Here is a 25434-nt window from a genome sequence, read left to right as displayed (position 1 = left end):
AATGATGGTTCCTTGACATTGTTCATAAAGTACGTTTACACATACTGTCTTTCACAGTCCTTACAACAATCTTAGGAAATGGAAAGAGTAAGTATCTTTTCCTCATTTTACAAATAAGTGGAACTGGGGAAAGTCAGTAACCCAATGAAGATTCCAGAATTAGCCAGACTGGGAGAGAGAACAGAGCCTAGGTCTCTCTGACTCAGTGTCTGTGACTCTTCCATCATGCCCACTGTCTCATTTTCAAAGGTGTCATTTGACCAGCTCTTTTGTCTGGTTACCTCTGTCCACATATTCTTTGAAAAATTCTCTTTTTAGACAAAGCTATGATAAATCCATTCTCTCACGTACAGTTGAAAACAGAATTTGACCTAATTTGCATGACTTCTGCAGTGGTGGTGGTCCAGGGCCTGATTACTGGGGCTCTTAGCTGGCAGTGTCATAGGTTGTTAGCGAAGTTGCTCAGTCGTGTCTGACTCTTTGCAACCCCATGGACTGTAGCCCACCATCCATGGGATTTTCTAGGCAAGAGTACTGGAGTGGGTTGCCATTTCCTTCTCTAGGGGATCTTCCCGACCCAGGGATCGAACCCGGGTTTCCTGCATTGCAGGCAGACGCTTTACCGTCTGAGCCACCAGGGAAGCCCTGTCTGTTAACCTGAAACATTTAGAAAGTGCTTGTCTGTTCCATGCGCATCCTATAGCAAGCAGGGTTGTGCTTGGGGTTGCCTTCTCTTGTCTTCAGCCCACCATTTCGGGGGAAATTGGCCATTAGGGCCAGTATGAGAGCTGCTCTTTCTAGCTCTCGTTGGATCCTCACACCACAGTGTTGATCAGCTGTGCTCACTTCCCTCCCTCCGCCTCAGTTCAGAAGCTCCTCTGGCAATGGAAGGACCAGACATTCACACACATCGTAACCTTATTTCCTTCTGGGGGTCCCACTAGAAGTCTAAAGAAAAGCAACTTAACTTTTCTTTTTGTACAGGCTGGAAAGCCATAGCCACTGAATAATAAGAGCTACCTATTCTGGCAGTAAAATGTAAACTGTAAACAAGACGTTTAGCTAAGGCAGACTCAACCCTCTGAAAACCCAGCAGCCACAACAGTAAGAAGTGCCATGTGGGAACAGCTGGAGGATCTATTCCACATGCTCTCTGTTGCAGGGCCACCAGCAAGCATGTTCATGATCTCAAATGATTAGGGATTTTCTATGAACCTCTCATATTGCTCTATTAATATTCTCATATGATTCTCATATGCGCGGAGCTACCCAAATACTTCTGGAAACTACTTACATTTTTAACCAGGTTATATATCTTGGCATTTTCAGAAACTTCAAAATTATCAAAGTTAAATCCATATAGACTTTTCTCTCTTTCTCTGACAGGTTTGAGATAGAAATTGAGCCTCTGTTTGCCAGTATTGCCCTCTATGATGTTAAAGAAAGGAAAAAGGTAAGTAAGCAAAAATAACTCAGCCCTAAGGGCATCATATATTGTTCATGGAATCTTTGGGTTCATTTCTTTAAATATGATTTCTGTGCAGTAAAAACACATTACATTTGAAAGCAAATGACCTTTGATATGTCCAGTTCTATTGCCTTTGCAGTTTTTAAAGACATGACCTGGGAATGTTTGTCATTTATGTTCTTTGAAGAATCTTGAAGGAAAAGTTGATAGCCTGGCTGAGACAGAGAACTGATATAGTGACATGTGGGGTTACCCATAAAACAAAGCAATTTAAACATGGCTGTAACAAGCTCAATGCATATAATGTTTCCTGAGTTTCGGAGTTTTTGCATTTTATTGTGAATGGAAGGCATCTTGTGCAATGAAAGTCTAAATTTGCCATTGGGTAGAGTCCTCACCAAGTATAACGTGCTTTTAATTGAAAAGACTTTTCCATGAGTGTTTTAATGTTTAGTCATTTTGTAACTCCTAAAGAAGGACAGAAATAGCAAAACCAGGGGAGACACTTCTGCCCCCTTGCTCAGATACTATAACCACTCGGTATTTAAGAAGTTTATTGTGTATTTTTTAAAATAAATATTAATAATTATGAAGATTTATATTAGTGAGGATAGGTTAACTGCTAAAACAGGAGACCCCACCACAAACACACACACATATTCAGTGGTTTAAAACTGTAGTTCTTAAAATGGCACAGGCATCAGAATCCCCTGGAGGGCTTGTTAAAACAGTTGCTGGGCCCAGTGCCAGAGTTTCTGATGCAGTAAGTCTGGTGGGGGGCCTGAGAACTTGCATTTCTAACAGGTCCCCAGCTGATGCTGAAGCTGTTGGTCAGGGGGCCACATATGGAGAACTTGTGGCTTAAGGAAGGAGAACTTTCTATTGTTTGTTTGTTAACAATCCAGGGATTTTCCTAGTGCTCCAGTAGTTAAGAATCCACCTTGCAGTACAGGGGACTCAGGTTTGATTCCTGGTTGGGGAACTAAGGTCTCACTTGTCCCAGAGCAACTAAGCCCGCCCCTTTGCATCATGAGGGAAGATCTCGCTTGATGCAACAAAGATCCAGCATACTGCAAATAAGACCCAAAGCTGCCAAAGAAAGAACTAACAGCCCAGGGTAGGGGCAGGGGCGCAGGGTCAACAGGGGTTTGCTCCACTCAGTCATTCAGGAACCCAAGCTGGCATCTTTGGTATGTGTTCTCCTAAATCATTCCTGTCACTGCCACTGCAGCTCCCAGAAGAAGGGAAAAGATAGCAGAGGGTGGAGGTGGGTAGACTTGGAGCCTGGAAGTTTGACCCATCATTGCTCCTGCTCACAGTTCATTGGAGAGAATCTAGTTACCGGCTTCCCAGGTGGCGCAGTGGTAAAGAATCCACCTGCTAGTGCAGGAGATACAAGAGATGTGGGTTTGATCCCTTGGTCAAGAAAATCCCCTGGAGTAGGAAATGACAACCTGCTCCAGTATTCTTGCCTGGAAAATCTCATGGACAGAGGAACCTGATGGGTTACAGTCTATGGGGTCACAAAGAGTCAGACACAAGTGAGTGCATGCACACACACACGACACACACACACACACGTGCTTACTCCTAACTGCAAGGGAGCTGGTAAATGCAGTCTCTGCCTGGGAGCCTCTTCTTGGCTGTAAATCTGTTGGTGGTAAAGGGAGAACCAACTCTGCAAGGGTCCTTAAGTAACACTGCGCTATTTGGACTACTCGTCCAACACAAGCGCTCCATCCATGGAGCTCTCATCATGTCACACTCTTGCTCAAAATCTTTAACAGATCCTCACTACCTGAAACATTAAAAACAAACTCTTCACCTTCCACACCTGGCTTTCTTCAGTATGGCTCTCATCTGCTTTCTTTCCCTCGAGAGCCTAGGCAGAGTTAAGCTGGATTTCTCAGTATTAACTAAAGTCACTGCAGATTTTCCAGCTGCTGAGACATCTGTGCTGTGCTCTCTCCCTGGTACCTGTCACCCTCCAGCTCTGCCTGGTGGAATCTTCTTCCAAAGTCTGTCCATCTCACTCACCTCCCCCTTGGAAAGCATTTCCCATCTGCCCCACTGGATATGATCTCTCACTCTCAGGAACTTGCACAACACTTTTTCCTCTGAGTGTGATCACTGTAGTTAGTACATATTTGCCTTCTCCCTCCTTCTTGATTGTAAGCTAATTGGGAGCCCAAGTAATGCCCTGTTTTTCTTCAGTGCAATACCTGGCACATCAGTGTATTCAGGAGATATTGATGGGATAATAAAAAGTTAAATGTTTCAAAGAACATCTCTCAAATGACTCAAAAATACCTAGAGACTATGACAAAATATGTATCAGATTTTCCAGCAAGCACTGATCATAAACCATGTCTATGATTACACTTACTTCTCTTGTGAAATTTGGTGGGGCTTTTTCACTCTTTTTTTTTTTTTAAACATGTTTGTAAGTGTTAGTTGCTCAGTCGTGCCCAACTCTTTGCGACCCCATGGACTGCAGCCCACCAGGCTCCTGTGTCCATGAGATTTTCCAGGTAAGGATACTGGAGTGGGTTGCCATTTCCTTCTCCAGGGGATCTTCCCAACCCAGGGATTAAACCTGGGTTTGATCCTGCACTGCAGGCAGATTCTTTACCGACTGAGCTACAAGGGAAGCCCTTAACATGTTTAGACCATGAGAACAACTGTAATTCATTTTTTCATTTTGCCGCTCATTTACAGATCTCAGAAAATTTTCACTGTGACCTGAACTCTGATCAGTTTAAAGGATTTCTGCGTGCTCACACGCCCTCTGTTGCCGCATCCAGTCAGGCAAGATCTGCGGTGTTCTCGGTCACCTACCCATCCTCGGACATCTACCTAGTAGCCAAGGTGGTTCGATACAGTCTGATTTGCACATTCTGATATTCTCATTGTTGCATTAGTCCCAGTGCCTGTTTAGGGTGAAAGAGGTGTCAGAAAGTACTACATGTCCTCTGTGAGATTCACTTTGTTTCTCTCTCAACTGTCCTCCTTTTCCTTTTCAAGCAAATTGTGTTGGATACTAGAATGACTCCGAGTTTTGAAGTTATACAGTCCTAGGTTTCAGTCCTGACTTTGCAACTTAGCACCTATATGACTTTGGGCAATTACCTAACCTTTCTGAGACTTAAGTTTCCTCATCTGTTAAGTGGGGATAATAACACCTCCCTCAACGAGTAGATGTGACTATGGAATAAAGCCTGGTATGGATGAGCACCGTTCCTCCTCACAAAGAAAGCCCCCTCAGCTATCCAGCTCTGGGAGGCTGCTGTGGAGAAAATCTTGGATAGAGTCTCCTAATGATGTTCATGATTTTCTAAAGACCCAGAGTTAAATGTCTGCAAATATCTAGGCTCTGACAGTTTGAGATGTGGGTTTTAGTTTCCAAGCTTCACTCTTCGTTTTTTTTTTATTACCATTGTAGGCAGTTCTGAGTGGAAGGACCTTTCTTTCTAGGTTGTACTCTACCAATGTAAGAAAACCAGAGACTTTGTCTACACTCCCGCATTGGAGGCAGACGCTTTAACCTCTGAGCCGCCAGGGAAGCCCCCAAAATGGCTGGTTAGAAGTTAATAGCAAACATTGCGTATTTTACCTGCCTTAAGCCAAATAATTAGTCTGATTGACTCTTTACCCTCAAATTTAAAAAAAGTTAAGATGTTTTGATTTCATGTACACCCAGCATTCTAGGTTTGGGACATTTTCTAGTTAGCATACTGTTTTGTGTACATAATCTCATTGATTCCTCCTTGATCCCATGGGAGTAGCATACAGATTCCAAAAAGTTCAGGTGATATGGAAGTCATTTAAGTGACAGATGTATTTCCCTTCTTGCTCCCTTTACACCATTTTGCAAAGATTCTGAAGGTCATTATAGTTTGAAGGGAACTTGTGTAAGTTTTTGGAAAGTACAGTTAAAATTCTGTTGCTGAAAAGACACATATGTTGTTATTAAACTTAATATGTATACTTTTCACTGCAGTATTACTTAGATATACGGGAAAATTAGCTTAAAGTGCATTCTAGCAGCCTTTCAACTTGGAGTTAATTTGTAAATTCTCTCCAGCCTGAGAAATCAAAAAGCCAACACTAGTTCTATAGATCCAAATTTTACTTCCAACTCCACTTCTCAGTGGATGACTTTATTTTGGCTAACCCATGGTAGGTAGTCAGCTAAGTATCAGTGGTTACCTGTGAGTTACTATTACTTACTGAACGAATTCCAAAATTTTCCAGTGCATAAATGTATTCATTTGGCAATGATATGCATTCTCTAAATTGTCTGGGTAGAATTAAGAAATTTAATCTGTCCAGTAAGAGTCCCTGGTTTTCTTCTGATTTGTTTTTCTTTACAGTAGACCACAGTTGTTGCTTCTTTCCCTCTAAATAGGCCTGAGTGTAGCCTCTTTACCTCCAGTAAATCCCCGGGCAATTTTGATATGCCCCAAAGCCGATCCGCCATGGTTATGCGGACTCTTGCATCTCTTTTATGCATCAGTCATGAAGGACCATATGGTAACCTGGCACATCAGCATGCAGCTTTGACTCACAAAGTACCTGGAGTTAGCCTTGCCCAAGGGAATAGTGTCTGCTGGTCTGGTCAAATGTGAATTCTCCTGCTTCCAAATTCTGGAGACCCCTCTCTTCTGCCACACCATACATGTGAAGTCATAGCATTCCAATTTTTTGCTTCAGTGTCCTAGTTAAAAGAGTCTTTATCTCTGTTCACAGTTCATTTTAAAGACCACATTTTAATTCCTTGACGTCATGGAAAAATTAACTTCTTTCTTTCTAATTTTCTTAATAAGCTCCTGATCATGAACTTGAGGAGAATAGGGCTCAGGTCTATCACGTTCACCACCTTGTCTCCCTAACAATTACCCTATAGAAGGGACTCGGCAAATATTTATTTGAATGATAGGTGAATGATCACTGACTGATAGGACCACGGGTCAGTCTTTACCTCATGGTAAATGTCCATGGTCTCAGCCTGGAACATCTCTAAGGAGGATCAGCCTTGTCTTCAGGCTATGGCAATGGAAAGGGGATTTTATGTTCTTCTTGGAGAAGGGAGGCTTCCTGCTTGCAGTCTTCCTGATACAGATGTTCACTAGCCGGCCCCATGCCACTTCCTTTGAAACTCCACAAAACACCGCTCCATCACCAGGGTATTTCTGGTTTAAATACTTTGTACCTAACTGACAATGCCTGTTAAGAATGTATGCCTTTTAGGACATATTGACCTAAATTTCTTCTTCAAGGATTATCTCAACTAAAGATACAGACAAATGGGACTAAATCCACTTGTTTTTTACTTCCACGTCTAAGTTAAATTTTTTTGAGCAGAGAGGCAATTTAAAATTTCTGCTTTTCTTTCTATCTTTTTTATTTTTTTAATGTAAATTTATTTATTTAAATTGGAGGCTAATTACTTTACAATCTTGAATCCACCACGGGTGTACATGTGTTCCCCATCCTGGACCCCCCTCCCACCTCCCTCCCCGTCTTAAGGTAGTTGGAAGAAAATGCTTGATGGTAGTAGCATCCATTCATGTTACCAGCCAGTTAGCAAAGTGAAAAGCTGCGCCATCCTCCTGCTTCCGAGTTCCTCTCCAAGTCTGTTAAATCCAGAGACACAGCCATAATAGGAAATACAAAGGAAATGATTACAGATAATTTATTCTGTTCATTTATTCATTTTGTGGAAGGTTTTAGTCCCCAACCTGACTTTTACAGAGGTCATATCTCTTTTTTACATTGTAAGTAATAATAAAGAAAACGAGCTATTCACTTCCTACATATGTCTTGTGGGGTTTGTATTATAAAATAACTTTTATTGCATTTTTTATTGTAGGCATAATACTTGTTTATTGTTTAAAAACAGAGAATACACATAAGCAATAGGAAGAAAATATAGTACATAATCCTACCATACAAAGATAACTACTGTTAACATTTGCTGTGTATCTACTCTCATCCCTTTTATATGCTTTTATGATTTTCTTTTTTATAAAACTGTATAATACTCTTCATACTAATTTTTAAAATAAAAAACATATATTGTGGACATCTTTTGATGTCATTAGATACTGTCATAAAGCACTATTTTGATGGTTACATTGATTCCATTATATGGATTAATTCGTGTCCTTTGTTTTAATATCATTTTTGTTGGTAGATTGAAAAAGTCCTTCAGCAGGGAGAGATTGGAGACTGTGCAGAACCCTACATGGTTATCAAAGAAAGTGATGGTGGAAAGGTATGCTATTTTGACTGTTGCTAACTGGTAACATTTTAGAATAAGCAGATATCTTTCAAAAGTCTTCCACAAAATAGTTAATGGAGTTTAGTCCATAATGTGTCCCTATATGAAGCACTAATCAATTATATTAAAACAAAATAAGGAAGGGAAAATGATCAATGATGAGAACTTTTTAAAGAAATAAATTATTAAACTCAACAAAGTCCACATGTGATGATGTACACACCAATGTCTAATTACAGAACTCAACCAGAGCAAAGACACTTCCTGTTGCTTTGGTTCTGTGGCTCCAACTCGGCTGGTTGAGAGGGCCACAGACACCCTGAAACTGTACACTGCCAGAACTCTCTCAGCCTCATTACAGCATGGGCCATTGCCCTTTCTAGTATTTAAAAATTATCTGAGTCTGCCATACATCAGAAATTTATTAGTACAACATAAGTACTGAGCCTATGAAAATGACATCTCTTCTCAGGACCCATTTCCAAAAGTTTCTGATACAATTTTTAAAACATGGCCTTTTGGGAAATATCTCTTGCCTGACAGCATCCCTGCTCAGACAGTAAAGAATCCATCTGCAATGCAGGAGACCCAGATTCGATCCCTGGGTTGGGAAGATCCCCTGGGAAAGGGAATGGCTGCCCACTCCAGTATTCTTGCCTGGAGAATCCCATGAACAGAGGAGCCTGGCAGGTTATAGTTCATGGCGTTGCAGAGAGTTGGTCATGACTGAGTGACTAACAGTTTCACTTTGTTTTCACTTTCAATAGTATCCTACTGCAGACTCATAAGTAAGATTCAAATTAAGATTTATTGAACTCAAGATACTTTTTTTAAATCTGAAACTAGAATGAATACCTTAAAGGTGTTGTCAACCTAATAAGGAAGTTGTAAGAAACCCTTATAGATGTCTCTGGAATCTTCCAAGGCATCTTTGGAAAACGAGGCTCTCTTAAGGGCTTGAGAGGTGATGTACAGAACTTTTCATCCCCTAATTCCCTTATATGAGTCCATTGTAGCTAACCCCTGAAAAGAGGTACTTATTGATTAGCTGGTATAACAAGCCCAAGACTTGGGGGAGTTTTTTGTTTGTTTAGCTGAAGATGTATTTAATAGTTAATGCAGCCTTTCTTTACCTTTCTCTAAATGCCCCCTTTTCTATTATGTGTTTCCTTATTGGTTGCACTTCTGGCCTCAGCTGTGTCACTTTTCTGCCTATTCACTCGTTTTAATCAGTAGAATGGGGATTTTGGAGATGACTGTCAGGTCCATGGCAGAGGCAGTTGACCTGATGTCGTGTCTTATTGTCTGTTTCTACTGTCTCTTTCCATTTTCCGCTAGAGTAAAGAAAAGATTGAAAAACTGAAACTTCAAGCGGAATCCTTCTGCCAACGTTTGGGGAAATACCGGATGCCCTTTGCTTGGGCTCCCATAAGCTTAGCAAGTTTCTTCAATGTCTCTACCCTGGACAGGGAGGTAACCGATGTGGAGTCTACGGTTGGTAAGCTTTTTAACTGTGTGTGAAGGGAAGGGCTCCCCAGTGTACCAGCCCTGAGGTCAGCTGCTGATTGGTGGGAGTAGGGAGGGAGAAGCAGGTGAATAGGATGAAACACAATTGGAACCAGAATACAAATGCTCGATTGGGCAGTGATCCCCAAGACAATTATCATAACTTTGTGGAGTTGAAATATAGTAAGATTTTTGGTTGGAATTTTCTGTACAGTTAGATGCTTTAAAAAGTTAATTTACTTCTTAAAAGCAAATCCTTGAAAATAACAAGAAAATATAATAATATAGTCTATAGTGTGTTAAACAAAGGTACTGTAGTTGGCTCCTAAATATATGAAGAGCAAGGGATTCTAAAAGTAAAACTCTGTTTTTTCAGTAAAATTTTAGTTCCTTAAAGTTTGTTTTGCCAAGAGCAATGAAAAAAGTGGATGCCCAATAATATTTAGTTACTGTTCTGATTCATTTAGCACATTTCTCTTTCATTAACTAACTCTTCATCTGAATTATGAGCTTCCTCAACAGTTTGGGTTTGGAACTATTGAAAAGGGTTACAGAGTTCTCAAGCATATCTCCCCTCACCTATGGCAGAGTTCCTGTTTTTTTAAATGTCTTTGTATCTAGCAAATATTTATGTCTCCACTCACATTTCTTGGGACATTTCTCATGCATCCCTTAGTGCTGCCACTTCCAAAATGTTGCCTTTAGCAGAGGAGTGGAGGAAAAGGTATTGTATTGCTGCTCTCCTGGAGTTGTTGATGCATAAGTACAAGTCAAACTCCTGGGTTATTTCAAAAACAAGCTCCATTTTCATCCATCCTGATCTTCACACCACAATATATGTAGGTTTTGGTTTTTTTAATGCCACTTCCTATGTAGACCCAGGTAGCCTTATTCAAAAGAGTTCTTCATAGAAAAGGACACCTTTCATCTAGATAGTTAAGGCACAGAGCTTACTGGATCCTCAGTCATTTCTAAGCAAGGAGAAATTAACCTGACTACAGAGACTGATTCTTAAGAAGCAACCAGAGATGCCGTGTGTTACCCTAACCCTAACCCTAACTCAAAGCAAGAATGGCCCTGTTCAGTGTTGTCATTCAGTGAGCGTCAACACACCTTAGATATGGTAAAGTTAATAACTGTTATGTATTCAAACAGGAAGGCAAACTTTTGAATGACAAGTGTTTTCCTTAAAGGGAAAGGCTCTGCGGGTGAGCGGAGAACTTTGTCCCAATCTCGAAGACTTTCTGAAAGAGCCTTCTCCTTGGAGGAAAATGGGGTTGGATCCAACTTCAGGACTTTAACCATTAACAGCTTTTTCAAGCAGGTATCTCTTCATGTTACAGTGTGTCTGGAATGGTCTCCCCATAATGGCATGAGGGCAGAAGCCCAAAGCAATAGTATATATAGTGACTAGGAGGATGAGTTAGTCATCCTCACTAATTATCTACAAGACAGGGCTGATGGCACTTGCTTCTTGTGGCTGTTGGGGGTTGAGAGGACGAGAGGTGTAAAGTGCTTCCCAGAGTGCCTGGGATATTGCAAGTGTGAAGTGAATGTTAGCTCTTTTAATTAAGAGAAAGACTGGTTCCCATTAATACAAACTATCTGATTTGAACTGTCATGGTCAGTTCATTTATTAGGCTATGAAAACAGTCTGACTGAAATACCCATCTCCCTTTTGGTTCAGGGTTTCTTGGCCTGGAAGTTATCCATCTCACCCCTTTTCCAAGTGCAGGCTTTCTCCACATGCCTACTTCCTCACTGAGTATGGCCATTATAGATGATATTCTCTGGTAGCTCAGAAACTTTTGAGACTACTTAAAGAATGAAGAACTTCCTAGTGTCATCAAATTCATAGAGACAGAAAGTGTAATCACAGAAAGTAGAATGAGGGTGACTAAGGGCTACAGGAAGGGGGAAATGGGGAGTTGTTTAATGGGGATAGAGTTTCAGTTTTGCAAACTCCAAGTATTCTGGAGATTGTTTGCACTCAAAAATGGTAAATTTTACGTGATATGTATTTTAGTACCCAAAACACAACTTAACTTATACTTAGTTTGACTCTGTTTTGGAAAATGTTCCGAAGCTCAGGCAGTTCTCATGGGACATGTCAAGGGGTTATGTAAACAAGGGGTTATGGTAACTGAAATGCAGAAGAAATACTGAGGTTTCTGTATGCCATGCCTCATGATAGAGCTCACAGGGAACTGAAAGGATCTCTATTGGGGGAATATTCACAATTGTGTTGCCTTGGGAGGCAAGGTACTTGACATACCTAAGTCAGAGTTTTCTCATCTGTACTTAGGAATAGGACACACCTCCCTACCTACCTTCCTTACTGGGCTGCTGTAAGGATCGGAACTTGCTCACATACATCCCTTGGCAGCATGCCTGTCCCATGCAGGCAAATGGAGGGTAGTGTTTATGCTTAGCTTTCTTAGCCAAAACGAATGTGAAAAATATGAGGATATTTGATACATGAAAAACATGAGGAAACAGATAGAAAGATGCTCTCTCCATCTTCAGCTCTGTGAAGAAAGATACAGACTTCGTCTGTTTTGTTCCAGGGAGTGAACAAGTATCAGTGGGTTGAGTTATATGGGGGGTAGCTTTTGGCCTAGATCCTCAGTGGTCCTCAGAAATGCAGTAGAAGACGGGTCCCCAGGAGGACCGAAGAGCCAGAGTGAGCTGGGAGTGGTAGAGAAATCGTATTTGACAAGAGGATGACTCATGGTTTCAGAGTTGCCTCATATCTATGAAAGACACGTTAGAGAACTTGGTCCCAACCGCAGGAGTCCATGATGCATCTACACTAAGCCTGACTTCTCTCTTGGCAGGAGGGAGATCGCCTCAGTGATGAAGACTTATTCAAGTTTTTAGCTGACTACAAAAGATCTTCATCCCTACAGAGAAGAGTCAAGTCAATTCCAGGTGTGACTGGCTGTCTTTATCCTCTCTGATGCCAAAGCTATTTAGGACTAGGCACTTCATTCATGTAATGCTGCAGTTTTTTTTGTCAAGGGAAATATAGGATTTTGCATTAGGAGTTAAGGTCTAGTTCTGGGGGCAAATCTGTTAATGCTTTCTATTTTATTAAAGGGTTGTTTCCGTAAATAAACCTCATGCTTTATATTTGATTGCTCACTCAGAAAATCAGATAATTGTATGAACAGAGACGCCTCTTTTATCATATTGTATGGAACTCTTAGCGTAAGAAAACGGTGAGATGCTTTGGTGGAAGGTGAGATGCTAAGGTACCCTCCTTACTCTCAGCCTGACAGCCCCTGAGGCACTTTTGCAGCTCCCTGGGGGTACCAGGGAACCCTCTGTGAAAATTACCAATTTTTAGTGCTTGTGATGAAGAGAAATTACTGAATTATGCACTTATGGTGTGGTAGTTCTAGAAGGGACTTTAAAGATCCTCTAATGTTCTTACTCATTTTTACAGTTTCTTACTTTTTTAAGTTCTAGAAACCAAATCTCAAAAATCATCATGACATGCTTTTTCTCAAACTATAGGAAATTATCTGAGCATTCCAAAATTCTCATACTTGTACAACTTACCTTGATTTTCATAAAAGAAATACAGTATAGCAGTCTTTCTTGATCCTTTGTATATGACATCTTCACTAAAACAGGCCTATTTTCTTCCCAAATTTAGGCTTGCTCAGACTGGAGATAGCTCTGGCTCCAGAGACCATCAATTGCTGTCTGACTCCTGAAATGCTGCCAGTGAGGCCCTTTCCTGAAAACCGGGGACGCCCACACAAAGAGATACTGGAGTTTCCAATCCGAGAAGTATATGTCCCTCATACTGTGTACAGGTAAGAAATTAAGGCTCTTGGAAATCCATTGAACTAAAATTTTGAGTCTTGTTTGGTAATACTTTCATCATTCTTTGATCTGTTTTCCTACTTGCTAAGTTTTGGGGAAATGAAATATGATGCTTACAAAATTATAGATAATGGCTGGATCACTTTCTAAAGATGATTTATCTCAGGTTTTTTTTCCCACAAGAAAATGTTACTTCAGTTATAATTGAAATATAGAATTATAGTGGACATACCTGGTAGGCTGCAGTCCACGCAGTCGCGAAGAGTCGGACACGACTGAGCGACTTCACTTTCACTTTTCACTTTCCTCCATTGGAGAAGGAAATGGCAACCCACTCCAGTGTTCTTGCCTGGAGAATCCCAGGGACAGGGGAGCCTGGTGGGCTGCCATCTATGGGGTCGCACAGAGTCGGACACGACTGAAGCGACTTAGCAGCAGCAGCAGCAGCATTCCTTCCGGAAACAAAAAAAAAATCCTCCTAAGTCATTACCTTGGTTTTCCTATGGGCAGAAGGACATATTGGGGAAAGGGCAATGACTAAAAGCGTTCAGGTTATCTGAAAGACAGGTTTTTAGCTCAAGATCTGCTCTGTCAATAGAATTTAGAGGAATGATAGACATGTTCTATATGGTAGCCACTAGCCACACGTGGCCATTTCAGCATTTGAAATGTACCCACTGCAGTGTAGGAACTAAAATTATCATTTTATTTAACTTTAATTAATTTGAATTCAAATTCAAGTAGCTACATGTGGCTTGTGGCTACCATATTGGATAGCATGGAGCTAAGGCAGTAAAGGTCCAAAGGTTAGGTTTCAGTTTCTCGGAGGTCCTTCACATGGGGGCTCAGAGGGGGCTTGTCAGCATCCATCTGCCAAAAGTATTGCTGCTCATATACTTTTATTTTGAGAAGATTTTTTTAATGAAGAGAAGAATATTATAATAAGTACATTTTCTCCACTAGAAATGACATTTCATAGTTTTGTGTATTTTTGTTTTGTCATTCTTTTAAACTACTATAGAGTGTTCCTTTTTGTAAAGTGGCCATATTTTTATCTATTTCCTATTTTTGTATTGATATTTTTTTCAGTGTTGGGCTCTTGTAAACACTGTGCAGTGAGAATTTTTGTCTTTTTGTCTCTGTGCACATATATGAAAACTTCCCTAAGCAATGTGCCTAGAAGTGAAATTATTGGAGCACAGTAATATATAGTTTCAGTTTTATTTACATGCTTGTTTCCAAAGCTGTGTCAGGAACAGTGTGGAGATTCCTTAAAAAACTGGAAATAGAACTGCCTTATAACCCAGCAATCCCACTGCTGGGCATACACACCGAGGAAACCAGAAATGAAAGAGACACGTGTACCCCAATGTTCATCACAGCACTGTTTATAATAGCCAGGACATGGAAGCAACCTAGATGTCCATCAGCAGACGAATGGATAAGAAAGCTGTGGTACATATACACAATGGAGTATTACTCAGTCATTAAAAAGAATGCATTTGAATCAGTTGTAATGAGGTGGATGAAACTGGAGCCGATTATACAGAGTGAAATATAAGCCAGAAAGAAAAACACCAATACAGTATACTAACACATATATATGGAATTTAGAAAGATGGTAATGATAACCCTGTATGCGAGACAGCAAAAGAGACACAGATGTATAGAACAGTCTTTTGGACTCTGTGGGAGAGGGAGAGAGTGGGATGATTTGGGAGAATGGCATTGAAACACGTACTATCATGTAAGAAACAAATTGCCAGTCTAGGTTCGATACAAGATGCTTGGGGCTGGTGCATTGGGATGACCCAGAGAGATGATATGGGGAGGGTGGTGGGAGGGGGGTTCAGGATTGGGAACTCATGTACACCCGTGGCGGATTCATGTCAATGTATGGCAAAACCAATACAGTATTGTAAAGTAAAAACAAAAAAAAACAAAAAAACAACAAAGCTGTGTCAGTTAGCAGTCATGCCCGCAGTGTAAGAGAGTTCTGATCCCCAAGTCTCTCTCCTAGATAGATAAACGTTCCTGGGATGTAGTAGTTTCTGGTCTCCATTCCCTAGAGGGAGATGAGGATGTCTGCTTATGGATGCTGAGTGTATCTTTTCAGAAACCTATCCTATAACTGGAAAACAGAATGCTCCTGGCATAGGAATAAACTCGAACCAAATGAATTCTATAGTTATTCGACTTTCCCTCAGCATTTAATCACCCATGGGAGACATTTACAACTCTCTGTACTCCTTGCTGCAAACATTATCCTTAATTACATCACAGCAGGACTCAGAATGCATTAGTGCGCCTACTGATTCAGAAGTGTAGGAGTGCCGAGGAGGACAAGTCTGAACGGATTACTATGCACCCAGCTTGGCATCATGAGAAACAGACCCACAAGTGCAAAGTAAATATTCTTTAGCTATTCTGTGCACTGTGGAAATGCCAAAGCCACCCCATTAAAAACCAGGTCTCTGTTCAGGAGTGATAGAACACAATACTTCTCTTTAGCTTTGGTCTTCTTTTGGCTCCCACACCACCATATTTTATATCTTGTTTAAGGAAGGAGAATTTATGGTAAACTTGGCTCAGAATCTTACTATGTGAAAATGTTAAAGAACTGAGAGAGCGTCTTGTCTGAATTTCTCATGCTGTTGTTAAATTTTTAGTGTGTCTTTAGTCTACATATGCTTTGTAGTGGTTTTGATTAGGTTGGTCTTCACAGTAACCCCGTCCTAGAATAATTCTTCTATCACCACTCCCATTTCGCAAAACAGAAACGAGAGACTCAAGTCAGATCTGAACCCAAGTCAAACGGGGAAGCTGACTCAGTTTACCCTTGGTGATCTCATCTTCTCATTTTTGTTGAAACTGTAACCTCATGCCTTTTCTGTCCCCTCCTCTTTAAGTCAAAGTCTCCTTTCAGACAAAGGTCTCTAAACCTCTTTATGATGTCAGTAGCAGGTGGTGGTCAATCAGTCGCTAAGTCATGTCTGACTCTGTGACCCCGTGGACTGCAGCACATCAGGCTTCCTTGTCTTTTGCTATCTCCCTGAGTTTGCTCAAATTCACATCCATTGTGTTGGTGATGCTGTCTAACCATCTCATCCTCTGCCGGCCTCTTCTACTTTTGCCTTCATCTTCCCCAGCATCAGGGTCTTTTCCAGTGAGTCAGCTCTTTGCATCAGGTGGCCAAAGTAATGGAACTTCAGCTTCAGCATCAGTCCATTCAGTGAATATTCAGGGTTGATTTCCTTTAGGATTGACTGGTTTGGTCTTGCTGTCCAAGGGACTCTCAAGAGCATTCTCCAGCACCATAATTCAAAAACATCAATTCTTTGACACTTGGCCTTCTTTATAGTCCAACTCTCACATCCACACATGACTACTGGAAAAACCATAGCTTTGACTGTATGGACCTTCGTCGGCAAAGTGATGTCTCTGCTTTTAAATATGTCTAGGTTTGTCATAGTTTTTTTTCCAAGGAGCAAGCGTTGTTTAATTTCACGGCTGCAGTCACCATCCACTGTAATTCTGGAGCCCACGAAAACTAAATCTGTCACTGCTTCCAGTTTTCCCTCTTCTATTTGCCATGAAGTGATGGGACGGGATGCCATGATCTTAGTTTTCTGAATGTTGAGTTTTAAGCCAGTTTTTTTCGCTCTCCTCTTTCACCTTCATCAAGAGGCCCTTTAGTTCCTCCTCGCTTTCTGCCGTTAGGATGGTATCATCTGCAAATATGAGGTTGTTGACATTTTTCCTGGCAGTCTTGATTCCAGCTTGTGTTTCATCCACCTGGCATTTTACATGAGGTATATAAGTTAAATAAGCAAGGTGACAATATACAGCCTTGTCATACTCCTTTCCCAATTCTGAAGCAGTCAGTTGTTCCATGTAAGGTTCTGTATAAGGTTCCAGGTAAGGTTCTAACTGTTGCTTCCTGACCTGCATACAGGTTTCTTAGGAGACAGGTTAAGTGGTCTGGTATTCTCTCTTTAAGAATTTTCCAAAATTATTTCAGTAGGGATGGCAATTCCTGTTTTTCTAGATGTTATCTAAGAGTATGGTAGGTAGGGTAGCTCTTCCTGCTGATCTTGTTATTTCCATGTCTGTAATTCTAGTCGTTTTTGGTATCCTTTTAAGGAAATCAAATAAATGAAAATTAAAATTTACCAAGCAGATCAACTTGGGAATAATTCTTTGTTTGATGGTGGATTTACCTCATAAATTTGAAATACGGCTTCACATAGAAATTTGGTCTACCTGACACTGGCGGAGAATATATGTATTGGAGCAAGCAAGGAATGACAAGGTGACAAAGCCAGGATTCAGCTTTCCAATTTGTGTACCTTTTGCATGAGCTTCAGAGCTCCCTTGAGTGGGAGGGAGCTATTACATGGATGCACGGCAGGTGTCTGGCCTTAAGTGTGAGTTGTGGCTAGAGTCAGATTTTACAGGATTCTCAGGTGGTTAGGGTTTCTGCTTAATATCATATGAATAGAACTCAGGTTCTTTGCCTCTCTTAAAGGAGTAGCCTCAAATAAAATTGGTCTGGGATAGACTGAGCTGCCTTCCTGCCCTCAGTCTCCCTGTCCTCCGACCTCTTTAAGTGCCTCTTTTAACAGCCCTGCCCCTCCAGGTACCCTCAATCAGGGTCACAGTGTTGCCCACTATGGGCACCATTCATGCTGTATTCTCTGTGGCTGCTGCCCTGCCCTCCCTCCCTTATGCAGATTGTTTTGAGAAATAATCTATTGATAGGCCAGTTATAAAAGAACTGGGCCCGGCTGTGGAAGCATCCCCATGAACCAAGGAGGGTTGATCACGCATAAAACAAACACTTGCTCTGAGGAAGAGATGAACTTCTAGAGCCAAAAGTACCCATTCCAGGAATGGCCAACATCTTAGGGGCTGGGGCTTCCACAGTGCCATGGGCAGCCTCTGTGGGTCAGACAAGCCTGTCCCGAAGCAGACCCTCACCAGAGCTTTTTCAAAAATCACAAAAAGGACAGTCATTCTGAAAGCAGAGCAGAACAGCTGGAAAAATTAGGTTGATAAACAGATTATCCAACTCTGAGTTTGGCATTCTTTTCTCCATGCCAAGATTAAGAAAATACTGGTTGTTAGGCCAAGAACATGTCTGAACCAACTCCTGACTTATTTTCCATGTGGCCCAGCAGCTGGTAACGGGAGACGCCAGCTGCTTGCTGATGGGGGCAGGATGAAAACCCTGTGGGCTGAGGCCAAGGCCCCGCGAGGGCTTTAAGGGAGTTTTATCCTCTGGCTGTTACAGGGGTTTGTGGGGAGATCACAGGCGCTGAGGTTGTAATGAGCTTGTTAAGTTCCTTGCCGTCCCTGTAACTGGTGATTATATTAGAGAAATCCACATAAAGTGTGTTTTCATCTCTCATCCCAGCCCCCAAGAGCCTCTGAGGTCTTTTTATCCAATTATCAGACTCACTGTGGAGGACTGTGCTTGCTGAGAACCAGCATATCCGTTAGAACATGATTTCTTTGATGGATAATTAGCTGTTTTCAGGCTGCCTCCTTTTTAGCTGAATATTCTCGGACTACAAGTCTGCATTCTCAAAGCTCGCCTGCTCTCTGGTCTAACAGGGAGGTGCCTCCCGAATCACAGTGGCATTCTGAGGAATGCTCCCAGGGTTGCATCCTACGCGGCAAAATAGAACGGCATAGGATAAATGTGCAAACTGGTCTTGAATGACGAACTAGAGTTAAAATTTAGTGAATAGCATTTCTAAGGAAAGGAAGCAATGAGAAGTAATTGTGGGTGAGGTGTTGAGGAAGGAGTCAGGGAATGGAGAATGGATGGCATCCTTGAGGGGAACTTCATTTTGTCCAATCTGAGCCCACTTGTGTCTCTGTCCGGAGTGGATCTTTTCCGTCTTGGGGGTGGGGGCAGAAGGATAGTGTGCCTTAGAGTTAGTTTGTAGAGCTTTATAGAAATGCAGGTGTCCAGCCCTTCCTGGAAGCTCCCATCCAGGAGGTCTGGGGAAGGCCTTAAGGGTGTAACACCCCGCTTTGAGAATCAAAGCCTCTCCTCCCTCCCTTTCGTGGTCACTGTTAATGAATTCTTCTACTCCTTGGAGCCGTCCAGGGGCCCTCAGGGAATCAAGTCACTGGGAACTGAGGGAGGGCTCCTTGCAACCTAATCCTCCTGACCTTGAAACCATACGCCTGGATCCCAGGTAGATGGCTTTGGCAAAGAGCAAGTATTTGTAAGGAATTTGAAACACCCAGAAAACCTCTCCCTGTGAGGACAATTTTTTTTATGGTGTAATGCTCCTCAGATGCTGTAAGTATTCCAGGGTTATTGCTAATCAGTGATTCATAGTTTTATGATGTGATTGACCCTGTCTAAATCACCATCAAAACAATGCCTTACTTAAATAACTATTCCAAATAATAACTCCCCATCCTTATTTGTTTCTTCAGTTGTTTGAATTTTACTTTGGAATAGGTAACCTATTCTAATAGTTCAATATTTTAAAAGTACATGAAAGCACAATGAAAATTCTCTCTACCATGCTTGACCTCCAGCTGTACAATTCCCCTCCTTGGCCATAGTCTATTTGTGTGTGTATCTCTGTGTGTGTATATATGTATATATATTTGATTTTATTCATTTTTTTCCACAAATATTATTGAATGCCTTCAATGTTCCAGGCCCTTTTTAGACACTGGAGAAATACTAGTGAACAAAACAGGTGAAAATTATGTACAGTTCACAGCTCAATCCTATTTTGGGAAACAGCCATTTAAAAAATCAGTTTCTTGTTTATCCTTACAGAAATAAGCTATGTATGTACAAATCAGTACAACCCTGCATTTTTCCTCAGAACGCAAGTATAACATAATTTTCACACTTTGGTTTCTCACTGAACACTGTATTATGGAGAGTACTTCTATATGAATAGAGAATAACCTTGCACTTTTTTTTATGCCTGCACTAAATCTCATCATATGGGTCTATGACAATTCATTTAACCCCAGACTAACGAGGATCTAAGCTGCTGTTGATCTTTTAACATTATAAATGATGTTACAATGAAGAACCTCATATAAACTTTCACACATGTGCAAATATATTTATTGTATGAATTCCTTACTTTTCACCCTTTAAAGTGAAGTGAAAGTGTTAATCACTTAGTTATGTGAGACTCTTTGCGACCTCATGGACTGTAGCCCACCCGGCTTCTCTGTCCATGGAATTCTCCAGGCAAGAATACTGGAGTGGTTTGACATTCCCTTCTCCACGGGATCTTCCCAACCCAAGGATCGAACCCTGGTATATCACAGTGCAGGCAGATTCTTTGTTGTCTGAGCCACCAGGGAAGCCCTTCACCCTTTAAAGAAATGTCTAACCCCGTTTTAGCTGTAAGACAGCCCCAAAACTGAATCCTTGATTTTTTCTAGACTTAGAAGGCAGTTGTTTGTGGAACACGAAGCTTATTATAAAGAAACACTTTCTTAAAGAGGTAGTGGTGATAGCCCAGGCAAAATCTAATCATTTGAATTAAGTGAATTCCTGGTGCCAAAATTATCCAGATAATTAAATTCCCACACTTTTCTCTGGCAAATTGGTCTCAATAATAAGTCAGGAGCACAATCCCCACTTTTCTGAAGCTTTGCTCTAAAATTCAGTCGTCTTTTTTAGAAGAATGAAAACACCCCCGGAGGGAACTGATTACCTAAGATTACCTAGCAACGATGTCAGGTTTTGCCACGGTCTCGTTGCAGTACAACATGTAGCCACTTGAGGGCAGAATTTACTCACTTTCTAGATTGAGACCCACCTAGGTATCTTTTCCATTCCAAAGCAGATGGAGTCATGGTTTATTAAAGGAAAACAGGCATTTTGTTTTTTGCCCTTGAGGCGTAGGGCCAAGAAAGACTGGGAAAGTATTCCAGTGTCCCAAGACATCACTGTTGGCACTTTTTGCAAAGAATTTTCTCTTACCCTGTCAGCTTCTTTCATCATAAGTCATACCTTAGAAATCTGGCACTTTGTTGAAAGATGTGCTGGATAGGAGGCTGCAGAAATATACCCTGTGGTATAGAGAGAGTAAAATCTCATTTGGGGGTTGTAGTTCATTATGCATACTTACACATCCTCCCCTCCCTGCTTCAAATATAAAAATAAAAGAATGTGTACACTGATGTCATTGATTCCATAACTGTCTCCCCATCGTTTTATTATATAATGTATTTATTTATGGCTGTGCTTGGTCTTCATTGCTGTGCTGAGCAGGCTTTTCTCTGGTTGCAGCAAGTAGGGGCCACTCTCTAGTTGCAGTGCCTCTCATTGCGGTGGCTTCTCGTCACAGAGCTCGGGCGCCAGGGCGTGCAGGCTTCCGTGGTCGCAGCTCATAGACTCTAGAGTTCAGGCTCAGAGGTTGTGGCACACGGACTTAACTGCCGCGAGACATGCGCAGTCTTCCCAGATCAGGGATCGAACGTGTGTGTCCTGCCTTGGCAGGTGGATTATTTTTTTAACCACTGAACCAGCAGGGAAGCCCCGTTAATCTATAGTTTATACTCATTCACTTTGAGTCCATCATGCTTTAGTGTTACTGCCTGTAAACAACTGTCCTAACAAAAAATCCTGCTCTATTCATTCACGTGGCATGTATGTCATTTCTTTTTCCCCCAGCGATCCTTTACATAGATTTCAGCAGGAAGGTTCATGAAGCATCCTGTTTTTACATGGGGTGGGAAGGTAAGGTTGGTAGGAGCAGAAGCAGCAGAGAAAGGGTGATAAAAGGACAATGAATCTGGGCCTGCTTTTGATGATGATGAGTTAGCCTAGATTAGAAGCATCTTCCTAAAATTCAAAAGGCCTTCTTTCTTTGATTTCCCTACTTCTGTGAGTTTTTTTAAATTATTATTTTAAAATTAGCTCTTTGAAGTGGCTTGTCTTCTGATGAGCCATCCTTCGGGGAATTGTTCCATCTTATTTCTTTTGCCATTTGGGGGAGGGAGGAATCTTCTCTACTGTTCAGTTTTTAATTCTTTGTTCTCACTTTCCTGTGTACTTTATAGAGCCACTCTTCCCATGAAGTATTTTGCCATCTCTCACGTATTTTGCCATCTCTCACATAATGTATGTCCTGTGGTTTTAAGGTCTCAGACAGTCTGCCCTTGGCCTCTCTCTGCAGAAGCCAGAATGCCCTGGGGTTTTGGGTGAGGGCAGTTCAGACTGGTCCCACAGCACAAAGTAAAATAGAACAATGAGTAGGGAACAGCTGAGTTTTGACAGTGTAAGAAGGTAATTTTTTAAAAAACCAGGGCTTATCAATCACATGTCATGTACCTTTTATAATTAAAAAATGAATTTCATTTTTCCACTGGACTAAAATCCAGAAAGGTTATAAAGCTTTCAAAACTGTGCTATTCCAACTCGCCTCTTTAATGTTGTTCGTTTGACAGCCTTCAAAATGTAAACTAAGAACCATGTAAAATGTAAACTAAGAACCATGTGAAAATATAAATATTACAGTTTAGTGAAGATAAAAGTTGAGTGAACTTGAGTTCCTCAACTTAATGGCTCATTTTAATGATTTTTAAGAGATTTCCATGCCTAGGCTAATAATTATATATTTAATAATAAGACCATCTCAAAGACCCTTTCTCATCTTTTCCTGGAAATACATTTTTTATTTTTATTTATTTATTTAACAACAGAAGATGCTTTTTAAAAATTAATTTTTATTGGAGTATAGTTGTTTTACACTGTTGTAAAGTTTCTACTGTATGCAAAATGAAAAGGCATATGTATATATATATCCTCTCCCTTCTGGACTTTAGAACATCCTTTTCTAAATTGAAGCAGGAGTGACTTACAACATTAGATTAATTTCGGGCTCTGGGCACAAGAGTCGCAAGCGGGATACATCTTCTGTGGTATGCTCTCTAATGTCTTCTCCCAAAGTTTAGTTGAAATGAAACCAATACAATATTGTAAAGTAATTAGCCTCCAATTAAAATAAATAAATTTAAATTAAAAAAAAAAAAGAAACCGACTCTAGCATGAAACCCTTGTGTATCCTAAGCCAGCAGCAGACAAAGCACTGCCTGTTTCTGTTTCTAAGTCAGGGAGAAGTGAAGTCATAACAACAGCTGTTACTCAACCCTCCAAATGGTCTGGGAACAGGTACAGCTCCTTGTGGACTTGTCACCCTGGTATGAGCATGGGAGCAAGAACTCTTCCCCTCCTCTTTCCTCACCCTCTGTCATAGAGCAGGCTACCTCTCCTTTGAAAATCTTGCCACCTAAGCAGTGCTTCTCACCCTATGAGTAAAGATGATGCAATCACCTAACCAGTATTTTTGAGTCCCTACCGTATGCCAGGCACAATTCTTGGTGCTGAGAGACAAAGAGGAGGAATGACTACCTCTCCTTGGAGGCAAACCCCAGCCTCCTAAAGACAACAGAATGGCTCACAGCTGAGTTGATCTATAGAAAGACACATGTGCAACTTTGTCCTGCAGTCACCTGAGACCTTGCAAGTTCTGCCAGCTCCAAAACCCAGACAAGCCTTCTCCCTCACTAAGTACCCAAAGCAGGGATATGTTTCTAGAAGTTACTGGGGGCATCTGAACAATTTATTTCTTAGTAGTCTTGCTGTTTCCTCCAATTCCAATATTTTCTTCAACATGAACCAAGACATCTGCCAATATTAAAATCAGGCATTTTAAACAATAGTGTTGATTTATTCATTGGCTTTCTTTTTTTTAATGAGTAGGGAACTAATAAAGGTTCTGCCTCAAACCAAAAGAAAAAAATTCAGTTTCAGCAACAGCAAAACTTGGAAGTTTTGTTACATGTGTATGAATTTTTGTCAGTTGGCAGATTTGTTTTAGGAAACTATTTGCAAAGCCTGGAAAAAGTGTGCTCCTTCTGCCTCTCAAAAGAACATGCAGGTTGGTTCATGTTAGCTCTCCACATGACAGTTCTGCCTCATGGCCTTTTTAAAAATGTAACCCAGATTTGGCATCAAAATGGTATCTTTAAACTTAAATTTTAAGTCTCTCACAAAGCCAAATATTGTTGAAATGTTTGTTTTGTTTGGGGGAATCTTTCATTAAAATTTTTATGTTTCAAGGGAAAAGGAAGGTATTTGTGGTACGTACTTTTTAGCATTCTTCTTCACTTTTATTTGACCTGTCACAGCCTCTTTAAGAAACATTAATTAATTCAGTGAACAGAATCAAAATGAGAGCTGAAGAAAAATTATTTATATATTTTTAAATGCTCAAGTTTCTATAGTTAGTAATTGGATGGGCTCCATGGAGGCTACTTTGCTATTAAGGCTATTTTCTCAAGGTAGTCATTGACATTATATCCCATCGAGAAGCAATAATAACCCTGAGACACAGTTAAGAGACAGAAATGTTACAAGATAAAGCATTTTTAAAGGAATCCCATATTTAAATATCAGTGAATACCTGACATACTTTTTAAAAATGTACATACTCATAGTAGTTACTTTTAGCTACTTAGCTGAAACTTTGCAGCATAAAACAACAGCCAGTTGTTATCTCACAGCCTCTGTATTTTATCCAGATGTGTTTTAGCTGAGTGCCTCTGACTCAGGGCTCTCAGAAGGCCATGGTCAAGATGTTAGTCAAGGTTGGGATCACCCCAGGGGTCAGCAAGAGGAGAATTCCCTTCTGAGCTCACTCATGAGGTTTTTGACAGTGTCCACTAAAAAAAACAGTGCACAACTTGAGAATTGTGAGTTAAGTTTTATTCAGGGCAAAATGAGGACTGCAGCCCTGGAGGCAGCACCTCAGGTAGCTCTGAGAGACTGCTCCAAAGCGGCAGTTCAGTTCAGTTCAGTCACTCAGTCGTGGCCAACTCTGTGCAACCCCATGAATTGCAGCACGTCAGGCTTCCCTGTCCATCACCATCTCCTGGAGTTCACTCAGGCTCACATCCATCGAGTCCGTGATGCCATCCAGCCATCTCATCCTCTGTCGTCCCCTTCTCCTCCTGCCCCCAATCCCTCCCAGCATCAGAGTCTTTTCCAATGAGTCAGCTCTTCACATGAGGTGGCCAAAGTACTGGAGCTTCAGCTTTAGCATCATTCCTTCCAAAGAAATCCCAGGGTTGATCTCCTTCAGAATGGACTGGTTGGATCTCCTTGCAGTCCAAGGGACTCTCAAGAGTCTTCTCCAACACCACAGTCAAACACATCAATTCTTCAGCGCTCAGCCTTCTTCACAGTCCAACTCTCACATCCATGCATGACCACAGGAAAAACCATAAGCCTTGACTAGACGGATCTTAGTCGGCAAAGTAATGTCTCTGCTTTTGAATA

At 41.1% G+C, this 25434-nt stretch overlaps 1 protein-coding gene across 2 annotated transcripts in view; it reads left to right on the top strand.

Moving 5' to 3' along the window:
- Positions 1 to 25434, top strand: part of DOCK8 (dedicator of cytokinesis 8) — a 158493-nt gene that overhangs the window by 33487 nt on the left and 99572 nt on the right. For both annotated transcript variants that reach the window (XM_068974285.1, XM_068974284.1), the window contains exons 6-12: positions 1387 to 1453; positions 4187 to 4336; positions 7665 to 7745; positions 9090 to 9249; positions 10451 to 10581; positions 12095 to 12188; positions 12919 to 13081. In XM_068974285.1, the coding sequence (XP_068830386.1) occupies positions 1387 to 1453; positions 4187 to 4336; positions 7665 to 7745; positions 9090 to 9249; positions 10451 to 10581; positions 12095 to 12188; positions 12919 to 13081 (846 nt within the window). The remainder of the gene's footprint in view (positions 1 to 1386; positions 1454 to 4186; positions 4337 to 7664; positions 7746 to 9089; positions 9250 to 10450; positions 10582 to 12094; positions 12189 to 12918; positions 13082 to 25434) is intronic.

This window comes from Capricornis sumatraensis, chromosome 6 (genome assembly GCF_032405125.1).
Source record: "Capricornis sumatraensis isolate serow.1 chromosome 6, serow.2, whole genome shotgun sequence".
NCBI classification, from domain to species: domain Eukaryota; kingdom Metazoa; phylum Chordata; class Mammalia; order Artiodactyla; family Bovidae; genus Capricornis; species Capricornis sumatraensis.
This window is presented reverse-complemented; position numbering and strand designations above follow the sequence as displayed.